Genomic DNA, 22,479 nt, shown 5'->3' with positions numbered 1-22,479 from the left:
TCTTTACTCAATGTTACAAGTTACTCTCACCTTTTCACCTTGTCGTCATCTTTCAGGGATTCTGTGATATCTTTATTTTTAGAAAAAGCTGATTTTGTCGATCTTAAAATAGAAGTGTCTCAGTCAGATTTTCTGAATGAGTCACACAAGTGGGTGTACAATCTATGACTAATCTTATCTTTAAACAGCTTTTTAGTATTTGGCAATATCTTAAAGGGATAGTTCAACATTTTAGCAAATTGGACCATTGCCATAATCCCTATAGTTTTAGGAGTAGGTTCATTACCTTTAATTGTCGGTGCAAGCTTTTTTTAGAACGGCGGAGCAGAGCCACGAGCTGCTCAGAGCTACGCTACGCAGGCTAATGGGATTTCTTGGTTTCCCTCATCAAACTCATCAAATACACAATCCAACAACTCCAAAACGCTCTGGTGGACAAGTTGTGACCTGCACATTCACCACGCTATGAGATAATAACAGAACGTTACGAGGCAGAGTTGTTGTAGAGGTAAATTCATGCAAAACCGCTGATGCACGTTCCCGTCGGGGGCAGTTTTTCGGCAAACAGTCTCTGCATTTGCCTCGAAAACAACTCTGTCTCATAAGCAGCTCTGAGCAGCTTGCGGCTCTGCTCCACTGTTCTATAAATATCTTGCACCGACAATTAAAGGTAACGAACCTACTCCTAAAACTATAGGGATTACTGCAATGGGCCAATTTGCCAAATGTTGAACTATCCCTTTAATCTGAAGGAATGGGAAAGTTCTTCTTACATCCCATTAAAATACATCACATTGAGCAGCTGATATACCGTAGGTCATTTTAATCTATTCCACACACACTGTGAGTAAATCAGCGACTAACCGGTGAAGCCGCCATCTGCGATGTTGAACATGAAGCGAGGTCGCTCAGTCGGAGGCTTCCCGTTCCCTTTAGGCGCCTCCTCCTTCGCTGCTTTGACGTCTTTTCCAGCATCTTTCTCTCCTTTGACCTCCTCTGTTGTTGAGAGTCAGACAGATAAAGGGATTATTTAGCAAAAGAAAACAACATAATGGCCCTTTGTTGCGTTTTACGGCTGCACATGATGACACAGATTCAGCTTCAGACGCACCTTTCTTCACGTCGGCCGCCTCAGGCTTCTCCTTGGCATCTGTTGCCTCGGTTGCCGTGGGTGTGTCGTCGCACTTTTCTTTGTCTTTTTCCTTCTCCTCTCCCGCTTTCTCTCCTGTTAATATATAATTAACATCATCCAGGGCCTGTTGCTTTGCTGCATCTGGTTAGTTTTCTGTGTTTTGGTTTTTATTTACCTGACTTCTCATCTTTGAGGTCCGTGTCTTGTTTTGCTGTTTGTTTCGTCTCCTCTTTGCTCTCCTGCCCTTTCTTCTCGTCTTTTGCTGCAGCCGAGGCGTCACTCGTTTCTTTCCCCTCCGCCTCTTTGAGCTCGCTCTCTTCCTTGCCTTCGCTTTTTTGACCAGGAGACGCACTTTGCGGCGTCTCTTTTACAGAGGATGAGAGCTACAGACAGCAGCGCAGCACGGTATCAATGAGCTTTTCTTAACTGTTCACTATCGATATCAACTTTTTAGTCCATTTTTAATCACAATGCAACAACATCACACCAGTGTTTTGTGTGTTTCATTGATGCCATAAACCATGCTTTAGTGTTTCTGCAGCCACTGCTTGTCACTTTTCTCCACATTTTTGTATGAAATGCTGCCGTCAAGTGGAGGATTTCGTCACTTTGCCATGCAATAATCATTTAAATGTTTCACTTTCATGCCACATAAAAGTGACTGGAAGCAAATGGCTGTCTGGGCTTAAGATAAAAACAACACACAAAACAGTTGAACATGCCTCAAAAGATTGTTGACAGTTGAGTTAGAGGGTTGTCAGTGAGTTGAAACATGCTTTACTTATTATTAATTCAATTATAATCTAATAAAAACAAGACCCATGTTGTGCAGAGATGCAAAAGAAGAAACTTAAAAAAATAAAATAAATCAAAAGCAACTGGCTATTTAAAGAAAATGTTATAAGTGGCTTTTGTGAAACCACAGAGTAGAGATGTTTTTAGCTGGTGAGTATCTTGTGTTTTGAGGACAGTGTCCCACCTCTTCAGGGTCTCCAGTTTTGCTGCTGTCCACCTCTTTCCCCTCATCCTTCTCTTTCTCCTTCCCTTTCTCTTTCTCCGACGGGGCCTCACCTTCATCTTTGTCCTCCTCCTTCTCTCCCTCTTTTCCGTTCTTTTCAAGCTTCTCTGCTGGTGCAGGGGTCGCTGCACACATAAAACACACACATACACACACATATACACATATACACACACATTACTGTAGGTTGTGTTCAGCTGCTACCACACGGTGCCCTTTACATGGAGCACCCCCTGCTGGACCCGGTGCGTGCATGTTTGGTTACCTGGCTTGGAGGTGCACGGCGTGTTGTTATAGCTGGCGTCGGGAGTGGGCGTGGCGGTCTTCACCGCAGGAGAGGAGGCCCGGGAGGAGGACTTGTCAACGTTGACCTCAGGCTTGAGCTCTGGAAGACTCCAACGCCCGTTGATGTGCTCGAACTCCTGGATCTGAGCACAAAACACCAAACACTCATCAACCATTAAAAAAAAGAATAAAAAAAGCTTGGCACATGCCAGCTTCTGCCTTTGCCACCTTTAACTCCCACCTACAGGCCCTGATTGTCTGGCAGTGTATCACACAGTACATTCCCTGTGGCAGAGGCAGCGGATGGGGATGTCTGCAGGTTTAAACAGGTCGTGCTAAAAACGGGAATAAAGATCTTTAGATAAACTAAGATAAACCAGTCAAGTGAACATCCTGTGTCCCAGTTTGCAGATGTTTTGGAGGGTTAGGGTCATGCTCTGCTTTCTGTTGTTTAGTGTTGATGGCTGAGAATATTCTATTTTATTGGTACTAGAAGTGTTTTGTATCTGAAAAGTGGCTATATAGCTGTCTGTTAAAATTAACAGAACAACAAAAATTGGTTTGACTGTTCAATCTTGCCTTCCCTAGTGCCACACACTTTTTTTCCTTTTCTTGTGTTACTTGAACTAAATTGATCTGTATTAGGTTTTTTGTTTTGTTTTCCTTTTTTAATCTCACTTTTTCCCATATATTTATTTATTTAGTGTTGTTATCATTACTACTACTATCATTTTTTCTATCATTATCTTCATTTCTTTTCTTTTCTTTTTATTTCTCTACCTTGCACAAGGTATGTTAATATTATTTCTTTATTCTGTTTAAATTATTTGTTAGATCAAGGTGAGGTCATGCTATAAGCCTTTCGGGTTTCCGATCGATCTTCCTCCCTATTAAGAGAGATAAGTAAATGAATTTGTTTTATTTCATATGTGCAAATAAATAAAGTCTAAAAAAACAGTCTACAGTTTGTAGTTTTCATTGTTGGCGGCAGACTCAGTTGTTCCTGCCTTGGATTAAATTGATGTATTTTCACTGCGGTGATTCAGTCGCAGTGAAAACAAAAAAGGATTTGACGTCGGATCAAATTGGTGAAAATTGCTGAGACGGATCAGCCGCACTGAGCTGTCATATGAAGAGTTACAGGCTGCACGGCTCACGTGTTTGTTTGCTGTGCTATTAAAAAACCGCCCGTGTCGTTGCCGTGGTGACCTGCAGTGTCATCAACTCCAGCTTGCACCGTGATCTGACAGATCCAGGGCTTTCAAAAGAGTTCACAACTGGCTTCGTTCGCCACATCTGTCTGGATGAAGTGAAGGCGAGCGGCTTTTCGTCCTGACCTTCTTCTTGACGAGGGACATGACGCCGATCCGAGTCAACACGGGCTGCCGACACAGGCCCTCCCTCGGGACGCCGTCGGCGAACGTCTCGGCGCCGTCGGCCACTGGCTCGCACAAGTGACGCATGAAGAGAGACACGTAAGCTCTGGACGAAAAGAAGACGGAGAAGATGAGACGGTGTTTGTGTGGGGAGGAAACTTATTTACAGATTTCAATCTTTATTCTTCTTGAATTTCTGTCACTCACTTGAACTCCTTCTCAGTTTTGCCCCTGAGGTCTCTGACCAGCCACTGCGAGGCGAAGGCGTCCTGAGACGGCATCCCCCAGCGCATCACGGCGTTCAGGAAAGCCTTTCTCTGGCGCGTGTTGAAGCCCAGCACCTATTGACGGAAATGACTGTGTTTTATGGATTTTCCTGAGCGAAACGAGCAGTGGAAATAACACCGGTGGGGGGGGGGGAAGAAAGAAAGAAAACTTTGTCCTATGTCTGAGTATTTCTTAAAAAATTTTTCAAGGCCTCTTTTGAACAGGTCTGACTGCGCCTACTAATGCTAAAATAAACTCCTTGAATCCTAGCTCGAACAATGCGGGCCATTATAATCACGCCCCGCCATTATCGGGATGATAAATGAGCTGGGAAGGTTTAGAGGTGATGGAGACGTAATAGCTTTGCTGCCATCTCCAATTTGAGACTGTTAGAAAAATATTTAAGAGTGTGAGTTCACCTTAAATGAAAACTGACATCTGATTCCAGTAATATCACAATAATAAGAATTTAAAAAAGAAAGCGGGGACCGGCTCCAGAGATATGTACAGACCTCAAGGTTGCCTCCGACTCTGGCCAGGAGAGGAGGCAGAGGTTTATCCTTTTCATTCCTCAGCTGACGACGTGACTGCCTCCGACCTGCAGATACAGAGAAAGAAGGTGAGCGAAGGAAACGCTGCAACAAGACATACAGGAATGTAAGAGGAGAAAGAGTGAAATCTGCAGTTTGTTTTAGCTTGAACATAGGTTTTTTTTTCAAATTTACTGTTAATAGGTTTATATTAAGCAAAAAAAAAAAAAATCAAAATGCTTTGAGTGTTTTACTGTCTGAGGCAGTGGGTGGATGGCGCTTTGGATTTTTTTGGCAAAGGGATTAGTTGGTCTGTGCCAGGCAACTGTAACAACTAAATCAACTTCAAACTGTGATTCACCACAGACCTGAGAGAGCGCATGTTACAACAGGCGTCTTTCAAGGCTCAAGAGCTTGAAGTCTCACTCTCTCTCTCACTCTTTTCTTATGTTTTACCTCCTCCTCTTCTCTCCTTACCTTCCGGTCGATCGTCAAAGTCCTCGTCCTCCTCCTCGGAGCCCACTGAATACTCGGACTGGTTATCTGAAATGTCAGCATGCCACTCTGAAACAGCACATGGTGGTCTGTCAATAGGCCAGGCCCATTCACGTCCACTGTGCAAAGTCATAACTCAAGAGAAGATGTGAAATCCCACAGTTCCTACCAGGATTATGTGATAAAGACAATAAATCTTTTGTAATATAAATCATAAATCCTGAGTTTTATCTCTGCTCTGGTGCCGCAATAATTCTGCAGCAGAAGATAAAAAGAGGTCCTCTCCTTTTTTTTTTTTTTTTTAAACCCCCCGGGCTTCCCAGAAGAGTCCGACATGATCCCACGTGAAGGCGTCGATGATATAAAAGCTTACGGGAGCTTACCTTGGTCTTCCTGCGCGGCGTCGTTGTAGTTGACGGGCTTACGGTTCCTCTTGCCTTTCCCCAGTTTGCTGGCGAGGTCCTCCTGCTGCTGCTCGTAGTGGTGCCGCAGCAGCTTCTCCCAATAATCCGGATCCACGTTCTCCTCCTGTTTGATGATCTCCCGTTCGATCTCCTCGATCTGCGGCATCGGACAAAAGTCTTTTCAGAGAGACGCACTCGCATCGTCTGTTATCTGTCTATTCTCTTCAGATTGTGGCTTTAAAGGGAGATTATTAAGATTAAGATTTAAGATTTAAGATTTAACGATGCATTAACGCAGCAGCAAGGTATCTGCAGACTTCTGTGCAAAGGTCTGATATATTTATGATCGATCATGATAAACCAGTTATAAAACAATAATGTATCTATTACACCCACTTGACTTCTCGGTTTCCTTTTCTGTTTTGTTGTTTGTTAGTTGGTTTTTTTTGTCTTGCTTTTCTGTTGTTTTGCTTTGTTTTTTCATAACCTTAAAGGAATAGTTCAACATTTTAGCTCTGAGCAGCTCGCGGCTCTGCTCCGCCGTTCAAAAAATAGCTTGCGCCGACAATTAAAGGTAACGAACCTACTGCTAAAACTATAGGGATTATTGCAATGGGCCAATTTGCCAAAATGTTGAACTATCCCTTTAAGTATTGTGTTGCATTTGCAAATTTTTGAACTGTTTAACTATTTCTTTCAATATCTGGATAATTCTAGTGTGGTTTTAGTTTGTTTTTTCATGTTGTTTTTACTATATTTATAATTGTATGTGCTGAACCCCAAGAAGAACAGCCATTGCTCATATAATGTAATGGCTAATGAGATGGATCCTAATAAATAAACAATAAACAATAAACCTGACCTATGACCTGTCGACCTCTCCTGCACCATCTCTCCCCCTCTTCTTCTCCCCATCGCTCTCTCACCTTATCCTCCTCTCGGACCATGTACTGGGCCACTTTGAAGGAGCTGAGGTACTCGTTCATGTTCTGGACGTCCGTATCTTCCGTGGCGTCCTGGCTTCGGTCGAGCAGCCTCTCGATGGCCACGCTGTCGTAGTGGATCACGTTGCCCTCGTCCTCAACTTTGTCCCCCGAGCTGTTCTTCATACCTGAGTTGGGGAAAAAAAGAGGGAAAAAAAGGAGAATTACCCGTCCTGTTCTTCCACAACAGGCTCGGAAATAAAATGTTCTTGTCAACCAATTATATCTTCAATAAAAACCAGAGTGAGACAAATGTTCTCCTCCGGCCAAATTTGTCAAGAGGAAACGACACTGAAGTGAGTGTGTTTGACAAAATAATTTCGCTCAGGAGAAGCAGCCTGCCAACTCCTCCCTATTAGAATCAATCCATTTCCAACTTTAACCCAGAATCCAACAGGATTACATCTGACTGAAAATCCTCTCTTTATTTGACAAAAAAAAAAAAAATCTTCAGTGCAGTGGATTCATTTCTCATTTTCACACCGAACAAGATCCATGTTTCACCTTCTATTTCGTCCTTGAAGAGCTCTTCTGTTCCAAACTTGAGGATGTCGTCGAGTTCCTGTTTGGACATGGAGCCGGCCTTGGAGCCCAGGCCCGGCCGGACCACCAGGTGGGTCAGCATCATCTTCCTCTTGGCCACCTGGGTGATGCGCTCCTCCACGCTGGCTCGGGTCACGAAGCGGTAGATCATCACCTTGTTGGCCTGGCCGATCCGGTGGGCTCGGCTGAAGGCCTGCGCAGAGAGGGAGGAGGTTTACATCATAGATAATAATCCCCTCGAGGCCTGGGGGCGGCATGAGACTGTGATGGTATGATAACCTTAAGCAAAAGTATCACGCTTTCCACTCCCATCATCTAAGAATTACATGAAACTCAAGATAAACAATAAGAAATACAACATAGAAATATTCAAGATAAACAATAAAATGTACAGTGCAACATAGAAAAACTATAAAACATAAACAACAAAAGAGAGGAAGAAGGATGCATAATTAACATTAACAGGAAAGTAACACTGAGGGTTATGACATAAGGTGTTTTTTCAGTAACTTTCTAAAGGATGTGAAAGATGATGTTGACCTCAGAAACACATCTAAACCACTCCAGAGTTTTGGACGTCTAAATGTGATATTAAATTGATGCCCAGATGTTCGACAGAAGGGTAAATGAAGATTGCCACTATGCCTAGTTGAATATGAATGAAGGTCAGATGATACTTGTTGTTTTTGGGTAAACAAACAAACAAAACAAAACAAACTTTTCCATTAAACACAGAATTTTATTTTTAAATAAGATATAGAATATTTGGATGAAAAATAAATGTGTATCAAGTTCAAATAAATAATTGTATTCTTCCAAATAAAATTAAAATAATGCGGTCCTTTAAGGGAGACTATTTTTTTGGAAACGGGTCCCAGAGTGGGTAAATTTCAAAACGCCGCCTCATAGTTTTCATGCAGACATCCAAAATGAATCTTATGTGCACCTTATCTCTCACCTGTAACCTGAGCCACACCGCTAGACGTAACCTAATGTAACAACAGCAACAACTGCCGACTACTTGTACTGACGTGTCCCTCGGATACTACTCGGCATCGATCGGCATATTTGGACTGGCCAGTCAACATTTAGTCGAGCTCGCAAGCTTTCCACGTCTTCTTCTCTGTTGTTGGTGTGTTTGTGCGGCAGTGGTACAGCGCCACACCTGACGCCAAACCTGAGGGATTACTGACCTGCACTGTCTCTCTTTGACGAGAGATAATAAACAGTTTTAACGCAGGAATGGTATGATGGGAAAATTTTGTGGTTTTGGAACCGTGACTTTTTCATACCGTGGTAAACCTTTCCTGATCCCCTCCCACAGCAGACACAGGTGCGTGTGTCGTACCTGTATGTCGTTGTGAGGGTTCCAGTCGGAGTCGAAGATGACGACGGTGTCGGCTGTGGCCAGGTTGATGCCCAGACCTCCGGCTCTGGTGGAGAGCAGGAAACAAAACTGACAAGCACCAGGAGCTGGAAGACAGAGACAGAGAGTTTGTGTTAGAGAAACAAGCAGACAGAATCCTACAGTTATTATTGATGTGAGATGCTTTATGGTTGTAATGAGGGTTTCACCTCAGGGGGATTGGAAGGAGGATTTTGTAAATCTTTAAACCTCAGAGTTGTTATCTGAGTTTTTATTTTATTTTAATAGGTTTTTTATGATTTTCCTTGATTTGTTTGGAACATCATGACTCATCCTGCAGCAGATATACAGCTGCAGCTTTTAGATTTTTGTGGGGGATCGTTCCTCCCTTCCTCAGAGATCAAGAAGTGCATGTGTGCATCATCACTGCCGCCCACTTTCTTATATCTAATATCTGAGATTCATTTGGTGCATTTTAAGATTTATAGCCCACAAACAGATCTATTTAAGTTTTACATTAAATAAAGAGTGCGCATTAAAAGTTTTATATCAACTGTGCCAGATGATCCATTTCTGATTTCTCCATCTTACTCAATCAATAAGAGGCAGTCACTGCTAAACAAAAAGCAAATGTTTCACATGAAACATTCACAACCTGAAATACAACACATGTTGAAACTTTGATCACACATGAACAAAAACTTAAACAGTAAATATTTCAAAGTTAACAACGAATGACTTATCGGAGCTGGAACCTGATAAAAAAATGTGCTTGCAAAAGTTTTCCCTTCAGTTATGTCTATTAGAGACGTTTCCCTGTAGTGATTCATCACAGTTTAATATCACAGGAGGGTTCGCCTCAGGTCGTGAATGCACTCGCCGCCGACGTCACGGATGACTCACTCGCCCATAGGGTATAATTCATAGTGTATCATTTAATAGCGTTCAACTGGCAGCCACGGCTCGGTGATTAGGGCAGAGCCCCGCGTGAAAACAATCCTGGCCTGCGCCCTGGTGTTCTTCTGTTCATCGTCTCTCTGTGATGCAAAGAGACATCAGTGACCGTAGCAACTGGTGTCGCAGCGAAAAGACGGCGCTTTGACACTAACTCGTCTGGATCGCCAGTAATTGTCAGTTGTCATCTTTCTTCTCCTCTGCAGCCGAGGAGAATGAACTATGAACCAGGAGTGGGTGTTATAGATGAAACCCACTAATTGTGTTATGTATCAGGATATATACTATGTATATTTTCTGGGAAATAGACTGAGAAAGTGCTTTATTTTATGTTTTGAATGGATAAATAATTCCACAATCATATCTAGCGAATAAAAGCACTTATATATCAGCAAAATCTTATATAAATGCCATATAACCTTGTTCATTAATTGCCAGATGCATCCAGATATATTTAAAGGGATAGCTCAACATTTTGAGATAATAATGTAATGTTACGAGTTGTTTTCGAGGCAAATTCATGCAAAACCGCTGTTTTTCAGCAAGCAGCCTCTGCATTTACCTCTAAAACAACTCTGAATGTCTCCTAACATTCGGTTATTATCTCATAGCGTGGTGAATGTGCAGGTCACAACTTGTCCACCAGAGCGTTTTGAAGTTGTTGGATTGACGAGTTTGATGAGGGAAACCAAGAAATCCCATGAGCCTCTGTAGCGTAGCTCTGAGCAGCTCGCGGCTCTGCTCCACCGTTCTAAAAACAGCTTGCACCGACAATTAAAGGTAACAAACCTACTGCTATGACTATAGGGATTATTGCAATGGGCCAATTTGCCAAAATGTTGAACTATTCCTTTAAGGGATCAACAGTATGACAGTATTTCTAAATGGTAAACAAATGGAACATATCACAGTGTGTGTTGTGTTGTGGTTTGATCAACTTTCTCTGACCCGCTCTTTCTGTATCTTTAATATTTCTGACTATTTATGATGATGATGATGATGTGTTTCCTATTAGTCACCAACAGAGGTCATGGACGACTCGCACACACGCCGCCCGCCATTAATGACTGCACATTTTCCAGTGTCTCACCGTTGAAGCGGTCGATGGCCTCCTGTCTCAGCGCTCCTGTGATGCCTCCGTCAATTCTCTCGTACTTATAACCTTCATAGTCCAGGAAATCTTCTAATAAGTCCAGCATTTTAGTCATCTGCAAACACAAGAGAGAAAGACACAAAGACAGAGAGAGAAAGAGAGAGCTGGTGATGTGTGTGTTTGCTTTCATCTTCACTTGATTACTCACGCACACACACGCACAGCTGGAATCGCAGTCTGCAGCTGAGGCTTCGGGACGTGTCATGGGACTAATGTAACATCTGTGGAGGGACGCGTCCATCTGGTGTGCGTTTACACACTCGCTTTCGCTTGTGCTTGTGTGGACTGACTGTTTTGTGTCTGTGCATGGTGTGTGCGCGTATATATATGTGTGTGTACCTGTGAGAAGACCAGTACTCGGTGGCCCTGCTCTTTCAGCTTCCTCAGCATCTTTTGCAACAGCGTCAGTTTCCCAGAAGCCTTTGTGAGGGCCGACCCTTCGTAAGCACCACTGGGGTTTTTTTGGGCTTCCTGCAAACACAGACAAATGGTGCCACATGCAGTTATGAATCATCACATGCATCTTTTTTAAGTTTGTGCTGATATAAGGCGACGACAACAACTATTACTGTAACGCACTGTTGATAAATGAATTATAGGTCTCTAAATAATCAATAACAACAAATGAAAAACTGTCATTTTAACCATAATCAACATTATTTAGGACAAATATTTCACAAAAGCACTACCTTATATCACCACAAGGTGTCACCGCTACACAACTCAGGAGTAAAGCAAACAAAATAAAGAAGTATCAAAATGTATCAAGTGTGTGTGTGTGTGTGTTCTCACCATGGAGGCAACAGGGAAGAGGTAGGGGTGGTTGCAGCACTTCTTTAGGTCCATCATGATGTTGAGCAGTGAGACCTGGTTTCCTCCGCCTTTAGAGTTCAGAGCCTCGAAGTTCTTGGTCAGAATCAGCTTGTAGTACTTCCTGTATTTAAAAAAAACCCCACAAAGACATAGCGATGAATGACGAAGCAATAATTTCAAAAGGAAACCCAAGACAAGGTATGACAAATCAAGAAAAACTCTTATTCTCCTCCCCAGCCTCCATTGCGCATCTTCTACAATGTCACAACTGAGATATGAAGATTTTAAAGGGAACCGACCATTACACAGCCAAGATACACACAACATGCCGAAGATTTTTCATCTGTGTTTTTCCCTTGAATGAGTAATCATTTGCAATTCTTTCAAAGAGCGGTTTTTAGCTCGCGCAGCAGCCACTGGGATTTCAAAGGTCCAAATAATCACACTAATCACACTGTGTAATTTGAAAACACGTCAGGGAGAAACTGGGCTGAATTCATCAGTTTAACAATATTACAGCGACTTTTTTCAAAATCAAACAGACCCAAGGATAAAAGAAAAAACACAGCCTTGATTTGTTTACCAGATGGATAATTGCGATAATCATTTTCAAATTCCCGTCTACGTGTTAATGCTGAAATGTTTTTCCCTCTTCACATCACACGCCGGTGTCTGTTTCTCTGACATCATATTAAAAAAAATATATCAACCACCAGCTGAGATCCACATTTCCCTCCCTTCAACTCTCCACAGTGTGTGTCGTACTTCTGCATGGGGCTCAGCTCCACTCTGACAATCAGCTCGGTCTTGGCGGGCATGTTCTTGAAGACGTCGGCCTTCAGCCTCCGCAGCATGTGAGGCCCCAGCAGGTCGTGGAGCTTCTTGATCTGGTCCTCCTTGGAGATGTCGGCAAACTCCTCCAGGAAACCCTCAAGGTTACTGCACACACAGAGAGAGAGAGAGAGAGAGAGAGAGAGAGAGAGACACACACACACACAGGTGGTGAGTGGTAAAAATCAATAAGATAATAATTAACATATATTATCTATAAGTATGAACATTTTTATGCAGGTCAACAGACCTGGTGGGATAAAAACAGTGCTGGGCGGGTTTAAAAAAAATAATATTCCCCCTACAGATTACTGATTTGGATTACTCAAGTAAAGTAATGTATTCTGAATTCTTTCTGGATTACTTTTTGATTACTTCTGCCTGAGCACCTTTAACTGGGACACTGAATTTGCTTTAGAGAATGATCTTATAGGCTACAGTGGCTCCTAAAAGAAGCATACATGTGTTTGAATTTGTCAAACCACAGTTTAATTTGTTATTGATCATCCAGCCATATTTAAATGTTTTTTTAAATAGCCAATCACATTAAATTAGTAGGCTATGGCTATATTAAAACTGAGCAGCTTTTTTGTCTGTCCCTCTCCCACCTTGATGGTTAGAACTTCGCCACAATGTAACAAGCGTCCGCACAGTCGGTGCAACCTGCGTGTAGTGCGGTAGGTAAGTAATCCAAGTAATCCAGTAATTTTTTAAGAAAGTATCTGTATGGGGCGTCGCGTGGCGTAGTGGTTAGAGCGGGCGCCCCATGTATAGAGGCACAGTCCTCGCTGCGGTCGGCCCCGGTTCGAGTCCCGCGTCGGGCGCCATTTGCTGCATGTCATCCCCCCTCTCTCTGCCTCCCCATTTCCTGTCTGTCTCAACTGTACTATCTATAAAGGCATAAAAGCCCAAAAAATATACTTTAAAAAAAAGAAAGTATCTGTATTCAGAATACACCAATTTAAACTGTAACTGTAACGGTATACAGTTATTCATATTTTGTATTTTAAATGCGTTATGTGTAATTTGTTACTCCCCAACCCTGGATTAAAAGCATACATTTTGCTGACTGTTCATGAGATACACCAGTGTGTGTGTCTCTGTCTGTGTGTGTGTTGGGGTGTGTTTGTCGTACTTGAAGCGGTTGGGCGTGAGGAAGTTGAGCAGGTGAAACAGCTCCTCCAGGTTGTTCTGAAGAGGAGTTCCTGTCAGCAGCAGCTTGTGGTCGATCTTATAGTCGTTCAGACGCCTGAAAAACTACACAATAAAAACAAACTCCCCGTCAGTCGTCTATTTTTATCATCACTATTTTCCATCGGATTGATCGGCCTCTTAATTGTACCTTGGACTGGTTGTTTTTAAGGCGGTGAGCCTCGTCCACCACCAGACAGGCCCAGTCGATGGACTTGAGCGCCGTCTGGTCGATGGTCACCAACTCGTAGGAAGTCAGCAGCACGTGGAATTTAATGGGAGCCTCCCTCTGCAGGAAGAGACATGATATCATACATTATATCATGTTTTACAGTGGTTAGTGTTTAATGTTAGTATTGTGTCATCTCAAATTGACGTTCCCTCTGCGCCTCTTCTTTGAAAAGATCACGATAACACAGACTTATTTGATTATTCCTCTCCGTCCTCCTTCCTTCCTGCTCATATCTTGACGTGCGATCTTCGCTTCCTTCCTCACCCTCAGTTTAAAAGCCTTCTTTCCTCCCTTGACGGCCGTGTCGTCGAAGGAGAACTCGTTCTCCCTGATGATGGCTCGGCTGTCCTTGTCCCCCGTGTACGTCAACACGTAGAAGTCGGGCGCCCACATCTCAAACTCCCTCTCCCAGTTGATGATGGTGGAGAGCGGAGCGCTGACCAGGAACGGGCCTTTGGTGTGGCCCTGGGGAACAGAGGAGGGTCGGTGTCGACATTAGAATACAATAGAATAGAATATCCTTTATTGTAATTGTCACATATGTACAACAAAATTTAAAATGGCAAATTAGACGGTGCAACCATAAAGATATATATAAAAAAAGAGACTGTAAATGAGCATAAAAAAGAATAGTTAGAATTAGTAATGTAAATAATGAAATAAAACAAAGCAAACACACAACGTTCAATTTGCTGAATTGCACAATCCCATATTGCACTGTGATTAGGTTTTGCTGGTATTGAGTGTGGTTATTGCTGTGGGGTAGAAACTGTTTTTGAATTTATTTGTCCTTGTCCTGATTGCTTTGTACTGTCTGTCTGATGGAATCTATACTTTCACTTTCTCAAATATAAATCGAGTTCAAATAAAATGCAGCATATTAAAAGATCTGAGCTGGCACATCTTGATTGACAGCTGCGCCACGTGACTGCACGTGATCGCGGGGTCGCCAGAAATTTGTGATGTCAAAATGGGGTCACGAGCCAAAAAAAGGTTGGGAACCACTGGTATAATCGGTACCTCTTTGAAAAGCGAGTAGAGGAAGACGATGGTCTGGATGGTTTTGCCAAGGCCCATCTCGTCTGCCAGGATGGTGTCCGTGCCCTGAGCCCAGGAGAACCGCAGCCAGTTCAGACCCTCCAGCTGGTACAGGTGCAGCGTCCCGCCGGTCGACGTCACAAAGTCTGGCTGCTCCTCGTATTTTATTGTAGGCTGGAGGGAGAGAAGGCAAGAACAGAGGACTCTTATTAACTCTATTAATCTTACCAGGGTGAGACATATTGATAACAGAAACATTACAGGATAAAAATAATTTATATTTGTTTTAATCAGTTCAAGGTTTGACTGGTTCTACGAGACAAAAACAGTCCATTAAAAAGTAGATGTGACTTTTACTGTAGCCTGTTCTGTATTAACTAAATGTATTCATGTACTCAGGGAACAGGTGTCTTGTGAAAAACAAAATAAAGTAAATTCAATTAAAGAGGGATCGATGCAAGTCGCCTTTTCGCTGTTTTGCTAAACCTCCTCCCTCGCCCACCTGGCAATGTGAATTTTTTTTTCAACAAAGCCGACAAGACGGCAATCCATGGAGCTGTGGATAATGTTATCTATTACTTTACTTTATTACTCCAAAGCTATTTAATAAATCAATAATTTAAACTTAATAAATCAATAATTTAAACTTAATAAAGGTAAAAATGTTGCATAGTTTCTCTGTAAAACATTACAAATAAAACGATTTCAATAATTTCATTTAAAACAGTCATGTTCTCTGATTTAGATTGACTTAGAGCCACAGAAAATCAGTGAAAAACCAAAGCAGCCAGGAAGCTGACTTAAACCAGATGTGATGAAACTGAAACTTCAGCTCCAGTTGACTCACGTCGGTGACCGGCGAGGCAGGAGACTCCTCTTCCCCCTCCTGGTTCTTGCTCCTGATCTTCCTCGGTTTGTCCGGATCCTCCTTCATTATTGCATCTCTGTCGGACACGAGGACGGTTACGAGCGAATCAATAGATTAATCAGCCGAGGAAAAGCAGTGAAACGAGATGTGAGAGGACAGATTCTCAACTATGCAGTAACCAACAGTGGGTTTCCATATTTCGGGATTGGGTCTGTCTGTCCCCTACCTGTGTCTCCAGTAGTTCCCCTTGTATATTGCAAAGTCGGGGATCTCCAGGTCGTCTCTCTCCCAGGTGCACTGGTCGTAGGTCAGGTCTCTCCACTTGACCAGGTAGTGGTACGTCCCCTTCTTGTCCACACTGACAGGAAGGACAGAAACACTACAATCAGCGTGTGATGATACACAGAGTCCTTTCACACGTTACCTTTGCAACTTGAGTTATTCCTCCTCAGTCGTTTACCTGTGGTTGATGATGCGGTGGATCATCATCCACTCAGGTTTGATGCCGTACTTGTAGTACTTGTCTTCCAGGATGGCGTACTGCGGATCCTTGGCTCTCCTCTTTTCGCTCTTTCCCACTCCGTTCTCGTCCTCTCCTCCCGAGCCGTAGTCCAGACAGGGCGGCTCGTCCATGTCCGTCTTCCTCTGGTAGTTTCTGTACATCACCGAGTGGAAGATCTCCAGCTGGAGACAAACAACCACTCATTATTAAGATCAAAAAGAGTGGTTACACTTACCCTCAGTTCAGTGTTCACTGGGTCATAACCAAATAATTACAGAGGCACGTTGTAAGTTAAAAATCCTTTTTTTTCTCTTCTTCTTCTTTTTTTTCTCGACCCAACCATCAACCCCCCTAGCGGGGACAGTTTTTTCTTTGTCTTTTCTTTCTCATAATTTTTTTTACACTCTTTGGCTTTTCTTCTCTTTTTAAAGGGATAGTTCACCATTTTGGAAAATCCCACTGCCATAATCCCTATAGTTTTAGCAGTAGGTTCGTTACCTTTAATTGTCGGTGCAAGCTATTTTTAGAATGGCGGAGCAGAGCCGCAAGCTGCTCAGAGCTATGCTACGGAGGCTAATGGGATTTGGAAAACGCTCTGGTGGACAAGTTGTGACCTGCACATTCACCACGCTATGAGATAATAACGGAACGTTACAAGACAGAGTTGTTTTAGAGGCAAATTCATGCAAAACCACTGATGCACGCTTCTGTCGGGGGCAGTTTTTTGGCAAGCAGTCTCTGCATTTGCCTCGACTATAGGGATTATGGCAAATACAAATAATCAACATCACAAAAACTAAAAAACAAACAAGCTAAAACTAGAAAGCATTAACGACAGAAAAGTATCCAAACGGAATGACACCAAAAACAAAAGCTACCGAGTACAGACACCTACAAACATGTCAAAAACACAAGTTACAAATCCTTTAATTCACTGGCTTAACGCCTACGCATTTCAACAGATATAGTCTTCATCAGGGCATTGAAAGCAAGTGACATCTCATTCACAGATACACAAGGGCTGGTGTCCGCTGTAACCAGAGTGCTAATTGTACAATTGATACAGGTGTGGTTAAGGTGCCTTGGTAATTTTTTGGTTATCAACCAGTGAACACTAAACTGAGGACAAGTCTAACCTCTCTTGCTGATCTTATGATGTGAGGTTGGATCCAATGAGAACCTGTTTTGGATACTTTCACTAGTTTCTTAACGATTTATTATTACTTTTCTTATTCTGACTTCTGGATTTGAAGTAACACTTCTCTCCCCTCCCTCTCACCTGGAGCTCAGTGATCCACGTACAGTGCCAGTAGGACTGTGCCACCAACTTGACAAAGAACTCCCTCTCGGCTCTGCCCTTCATGGGTGGGGGTGGCGGGGCGTCGGGCGGGGCGTCGGGAGCAGGGGGAACGGGAATGGGAGGCGGAGGCTCTCCCCACCGCCAGTGGAGGATCTTCTGGACGCGACCTTTGATCGGCGGACACTAGAGAGAGAGAGAGAGAGAGACGCTCCCTAATCAGATCTGAGCACAAAGAGACATTTATTACGGGAGTAAATTAGTTGAACAACACACAGAGACAACGAGGTTAACGAACCGTGCAGCGCGGACACAGCCACTCTCCGTTGGGGATCTCCGGCAGCGGCGGGTTGAGGCAGTGGATGTGGTACGACGAGGTGCAGGTGTCGCAGCACAACAGCTCGCCTCCGTCTTTACACACCCGGCAGAACTCCATGTGGTCGTCATCCTCCTCCTCCGCCCCCACGGGGACGCCGATGCTGACCCCGACAGGAACCCCCACCCCCACCCCGACCCCGACCTCGGATATGACTCTGTCCTCGCTGTCCTCCTCGAAATCCTCAAAGTCCTCATCCTTCGCTTCCCACTGGATTCCCTCTTTTTCCTGAGAAAGGATTCAAACAGGAGACTTTAAATATTTGAAAGTTTTAAATAAATGATTCTAGACAGCAATTTCATTTCATTTTTTTCTTGAATTGAACTCATCAGTTAGATAAAAGTGATGAGGACTTGTCGACTGTCGAGCTCGGGGCTGTTTCCATATCAATGAAGACTGGTCCTCATCTGTATATTCTGGTTTTAATAAACACGCACGACCATCAAATTCAAAATGTTCCTCCATCTCTTCAACATCGGATCCAGACATATTCTCCTTCTTCCACTTTCTGCACCGATGCAGACTGGGCATGCGCTCTACAGTCGACAAGTAAGGTCTACCAAGGAAGCTAGCATGAACAGAGCTACATGACAAAAACACACGTTAACACTGCTCTCTCATATTAACAGAGTTTATGCACACTCAGTGTTGTGTGGTAAGGCACTGGTAGATGTTGCAAAGCATTTATAGTGATATTTTGAGCATTATATAGAGGCCAAAGTCACAGCTTTAAAGTTCTGCCCCCATTACTTCGCTGTTTAACTGCAATGTTGTGCAGCTAGCAGGAGGAGAGCTAGGTCCGATCTGCACATATTTTTCTCTGGTTTTTTCCTATGATAGCACTCAGGGACCTAGAGCTGTAGAGCGTTATTTAGAAAATGACCGGAATTCTCCTTTAAGTTCAAAATTTTGCATAGTTCCTCTTTAAGGAGGAAAGTATAAGAGGAGCACTTGCCCCTCTACCGCTGCGCTGCCTGATCTGCTGTGAAAGTACAGTGGAGGGCTTACAGCTTTTGTTGTGCAAAAATGGTTATTAATGAACAATGAGCATTAGTGGTTGTGACAGCACGGCGTTCTCAAGCTCAAAATAAACACATTTCAGCGGAGGAACAGCCCACACGTCTGGAGGAAGTCAGAATCAGTCACATTCTCCAAAGTCAGCAGTCTAATATTAAATCTGACATGAGGATGGTTTGCTAATTCAGCGAGGTGACAGCGGAGGAGACGGTGGCAGCTGATGGACGTTTCCTTCATGGAGAATAAGAGATAAACAAACAAGTCTGTTCTACAAAGTATCACTAACACTGACACCATAACACGGCTGCGTCATGTTGGATTAATAACTGCTGTGTGCAGATTGCAGAAAAAAAATTTCCTGCACGGGTTGAGAAGTGGTGAAATGTTCAAAGTGAGTGAAAGAGGAAATTATATGTGGCGTTGCAAAGGGCAACTTGCAAGTTGCAGATTTTTTCAGTTTCATGTAGGTGAAGATAAAGCAGCGCAGCAACAACAGCAGCCGCTAATAACTGGTTGGTAGGAAGTCCACACCCATGAATAAAATCTGTTCAGTTTCACAAAGTCTTTTATTTGTTTTGATGGCGTTTCGTTACTACTGTGTTACGGTTTCAGCAGAATGTGCACACAACAAACTCATCATACCGCCTTAAATCCATTGCATGTGGAATAACCAGCTTGTCCTAGATAGTAAAACACACAGCTTCAACCACTGAGAACAAAGGCCTGTGTGCAGTTTTCACTAATATCAACTTGTTCTCAAAACCAAAAATGCAACTGAAATAAACTAAAAGAATATATAAATCACATAATATTATCCACATACGGCTTTAAAGACCGGCCTGTGTTGTCTTTGTCCTCCTGTGGCTGTTTCAGTCCGTCTCTCCTGATGTGATGATGTAAGTTCAGCTAAACTGAGCCCGATAATCTAATAATCTTGTTTTCCATTACGGAGCTCGTATCCAGACGGTGCACTTTGATCTTTTGGTGACATTACTGAATAGATTTATAACCACAGCAGCACTTCAGGTATCTGTCTTTGTCTGGGCAGGATTGTGTGTGTATGTGTGTGTGTGTGTGTGTGTATGTGTGTGTGTCTGCATGCAGCCAGCTCTCCACTCAAGATTTGTGATGCAGCTACAAAGCCTCTACTCATCTGGTCCTCCAGGCGAAGAAAGAAAAACACAAACCACTTCTTTTTTTTTTGGACTCGGTTTTGCCAAGTTGCTTTTGAGATAAATATGTGAATAAGGAAAAACAGCAGAATCACACACACACACACACATACACATAGAAAAAGAAGGAGCAAACGTGTTTTTTCTGGTGTAGTTGTTGTACTCACGCAGTGCGGACAGCTCCATTTGCCCTCGGGGGCCTTGTCCAGCTCGGGCTCCAGGCAGACGAGGTGATACGCTCTGGGACAAGTGTCACACAGGATGATCTCGCCGCCCTGCTGGCACACCTCGCAGTAGTCCTGATGGTCCGTCTCATAACCGTCCCCTTCCTCGTCACCTGGGACTGGAGGTGGGCCAGAGGTTAGGGGACAGACAGAAGACATTACTTATGGTACATAGGTTTAACCTGTTTTTAACACTATAAGACGATCCAAACTAGGGATGTCACGATTACTTGTTTTCACAATTAATCGCGGTATTAAACGCCACAATTAATTAATTAAAATAAACTTAAACATTTGGTATAGGTGACAATTAATGATTTGAATATTTAAAACACTTCCCCTGGAGGATTAATAATTGTTTATATATGAATAGTAGATAGATACTTAAAATATTTAGTGTAAAAATGTGTAATGTAATTATATTTTGACTGTATTTGATTTTACACATTCATATGTTGTGAAATTAATTAATGCAGAATAATCGTGATAATCGTAATACCGTGATTATTTCTCTGACAATAATCGTACAAAGAAAATCTATAATCGTGACATCCCTAATCCAAACTGACAAATCACAAAGAGGATTTTGAAGCATGATGAAGGAGAAGAGGAGGAAGAAGAAGTAGAGGGAGAGGGAGAAGAAGACATTTTGTTTTTAAAAACACACTTTATTTACGGTGCCTAAAGAACATGCAGATTTACCTATGAATAAGATTCATTAAATAAATCAGTGGGGCAATCACTCAAAGAGAGAACATGGAAACTGCAGTTCATCTTTAACAACAGTGCAAAGGATGTTTTTGTGGCACCAAAGGCTTTTAAAGCTCTCCAAATCGTTTATCACTGTGTAAATGATGAATTCTATAGCTTCAGTCTGCACCTGACATTACAAGAAGAAGTTTTTCACACAAAAAAACAACACCTTCTGGCCACTGCATCATTTTTTTTCTCTTTTTGACACTGCAGGTAAATTTTCCCTCAGTTTCCATAGGACTCAATTGATTTTAAACAGTTGACTCCTCTCTTTAGGTTTTCACTTCTATATGAAAATAGTGTAAACTCTTCATTGTGCGGCACAAAAGCCAGTTACTCTTCATAATGTGCAAAACACACATAAGCGCTCCGTCCTTATAACCCCGTGTTGCCCGGGTTTGAAAAAATGAACAAAGCATGGACACAGAAAATAAAGCTGTGGATAAAACATCAGCTTTCACATGAAGCCGCAAAGTCCTGGTGGGTTAGTGAAAGTTTCTGTTATCTGAATTAAATCTGTATCAAATCTCTTATATTGAAAGAAGCTAATATCTAAAGTTGTTTTGTTTTGGTTTGGACTCAGGATTAAATATCCTTTTATGGCCAACTACTGTATGGTCGAGTTGTGTTGCTCTGCTTCTTTGGATTCCAAAAAAAAAAAGTTAAAGTAAACTTTACACAGGAGCATTAAGACAGATGTGCACACGCCAGAGACTGTGTATCATTTATAATTATGTGCTGTACGAGCGCTTTTGCTTACTTTTCTTCTTCTTCTTGGCAGGCCGGCCTCGCTTGTTCTTCTTGACGCGTCCCGAGCTGTCAGAGCGGACCGAGGAGCTGTGGACGCTGGAGTCCTCCTGCTCCGACTCCTCCTCGTCCAGGTCCTCGCTCTGACAGAGGAGGACAGCCAGTCCAGGAAAGGAGACAGAGAGAGAGAAAGAATGAGAAGGAGGGAAATGGGTAAAAGAAAATAAAGAACCACAGGAATTTATCTTCTTCCACCGTTATCAGCAGACTGTAAATAACGTCTACACTCACTGAGCAGCTCTTCTTCCTCTTGGCACCTATGGGTGACAGTTTGATACGAATGGGCGCCATCTTTTTAGCCTTCGCCAGAGCCTTCTTCTTATCTGGGACTCGAGGACTTTTACTGCGCTTCTTATAGCCGGGGCCTGGGCAGATAATAAGATCATATACAACATCTGACACAAAGCATTGACAAAGCAGCAGAGAGTCAACATGATGCTCGGTCTCGTATCACTCAGTTTATTATTATGTAAACATCTGTTTTGAGCCCAAACTGGCGCCTAAATCTAAAGAGGACCAAAGCCGGCCGCTGACCTTTCCCCTCTTTCGTCTTGGCCTTCCTGATCGGCGGCGGCTGCGGCGGCGGCTCAGGCGAGGCGGTCGCTGCAGAGACCTGCTCGGCGACGGCGATGGCGGCGGCTGCTGCGGCGGCCGCGACGGCGGCAGCGTTGCCCTTGAAGGGGTTGTTGGAGCTGAACTCCCTCCACTTGGCACCCAGGATGGTCATCATCTTTGACATGGGGATCTTGGGGTTCTTCTTGGCGATCATCGGCCTGGGAGGGAGAGAGAGAGGGAGGGAGAGAGGGAGGGCCGGGGGGTGATGAGGGGTTTAGGGGTTAGGTCAGTGTTGTG

At 43.2% G+C, this 22,479-nt stretch overlaps 2 protein-coding genes across 4 annotated transcripts in view; one reads left to right on the top strand and one right to left on the bottom strand.

Moving 5' to 3' along the window:
- The window catches only part of tm4sf5 (transmembrane 4 L six family member 5), a 252,573-nt gene that overhangs the window by 174,735 nt on the left and 55,359 nt on the right, over positions 1-22,479 (top strand). The gene's annotated exons all lie outside the window — the stretch shown is intronic.
- Positions 1-22,479, bottom strand: part of chd3 (chromodomain helicase DNA binding protein 3) — a 48,679-nt gene that overhangs the window by 18,919 nt on the left and 7,281 nt on the right. For 2 of the 3 annotated variants that reach the window (XM_085759853.1, XM_085759851.1), the window contains exons 5-34: positions 22,162-22,400; positions 21,859-21,992; positions 21,581-21,710; positions 20,011-20,186; positions 17,577-17,882; positions 17,261-17,464; positions 15,940-16,163; positions 15,706-15,837; positions 15,459-15,555; positions 14,594-14,785; positions 13,838-14,038; positions 13,493-13,630; positions 13,286-13,407; positions 12,085-12,258; positions 11,299-11,440; positions 10,846-10,977; positions 10,444-10,561; positions 8,382-8,506; positions 6,995-7,226; positions 6,434-6,618; positions 5,487-5,664; positions 5,086-5,172; positions 4,591-4,676; positions 4,019-4,152; positions 3,773-3,917; positions 2,416-2,578; positions 2,112-2,275; positions 1,308-1,515; positions 1,112-1,225; positions 865-996 (exon numbers count right to left, since the gene is read on the bottom strand). In XM_085759853.1, the coding sequence (XP_085615979.1) occupies positions 865-996; positions 1,112-1,225; positions 1,308-1,515; positions 2,112-2,275; positions 2,416-2,578; positions 3,773-3,917; positions 4,019-4,152; positions 4,591-4,676; positions 5,086-5,172; positions 5,487-5,664; positions 6,434-6,618; positions 6,995-7,226; positions 8,382-8,506; positions 10,444-10,561; positions 10,846-10,977; positions 11,299-11,440; positions 12,085-12,258; positions 13,286-13,407; positions 13,493-13,630; positions 13,838-14,038; positions 14,594-14,785; positions 15,459-15,555; positions 15,706-15,837; positions 15,940-16,163; positions 17,261-17,464; positions 17,577-17,882; positions 20,011-20,186; positions 21,581-21,710; positions 21,859-21,992; positions 22,162-22,400 (4,814 nt within the window). The remainder of the gene's footprint in view (positions 1-864; positions 997-1,111; positions 1,226-1,307; positions 1,516-2,111; positions 2,276-2,415; positions 2,579-3,772; positions 3,918-4,018; positions 4,153-4,590; positions 4,677-5,085; positions 5,173-5,486; positions 5,665-6,433; positions 6,619-6,994; positions 7,227-8,381; positions 8,507-10,443; positions 10,562-10,845; positions 10,978-11,298; positions 11,441-12,084; positions 12,259-13,285; positions 13,408-13,492; positions 13,631-13,837; positions 14,039-14,593; positions 14,786-15,458; positions 15,556-15,705; positions 15,838-15,939; positions 16,164-17,260; positions 17,465-17,576; positions 17,883-20,010; positions 20,187-21,580; positions 21,711-21,858; positions 21,993-22,161; positions 22,401-22,479) is intronic. The other variant, XM_085759852.1, reaches the window with a different exon arrangement.

Source organism: Trachurus japonicus, chromosome 18, assembly GCF_045865225.1.
Source record: "Trachurus japonicus isolate A0001 chromosome 18, Traja_1.0".
Lineage (NCBI taxonomy): Eukaryota > Metazoa > Chordata > Actinopteri > Carangiformes > Carangidae > Trachurus > Trachurus japonicus.
Note: the sequence above shows the minus strand (reverse complement) of the source record. Positions and strands in the feature narration are given on the sequence as shown.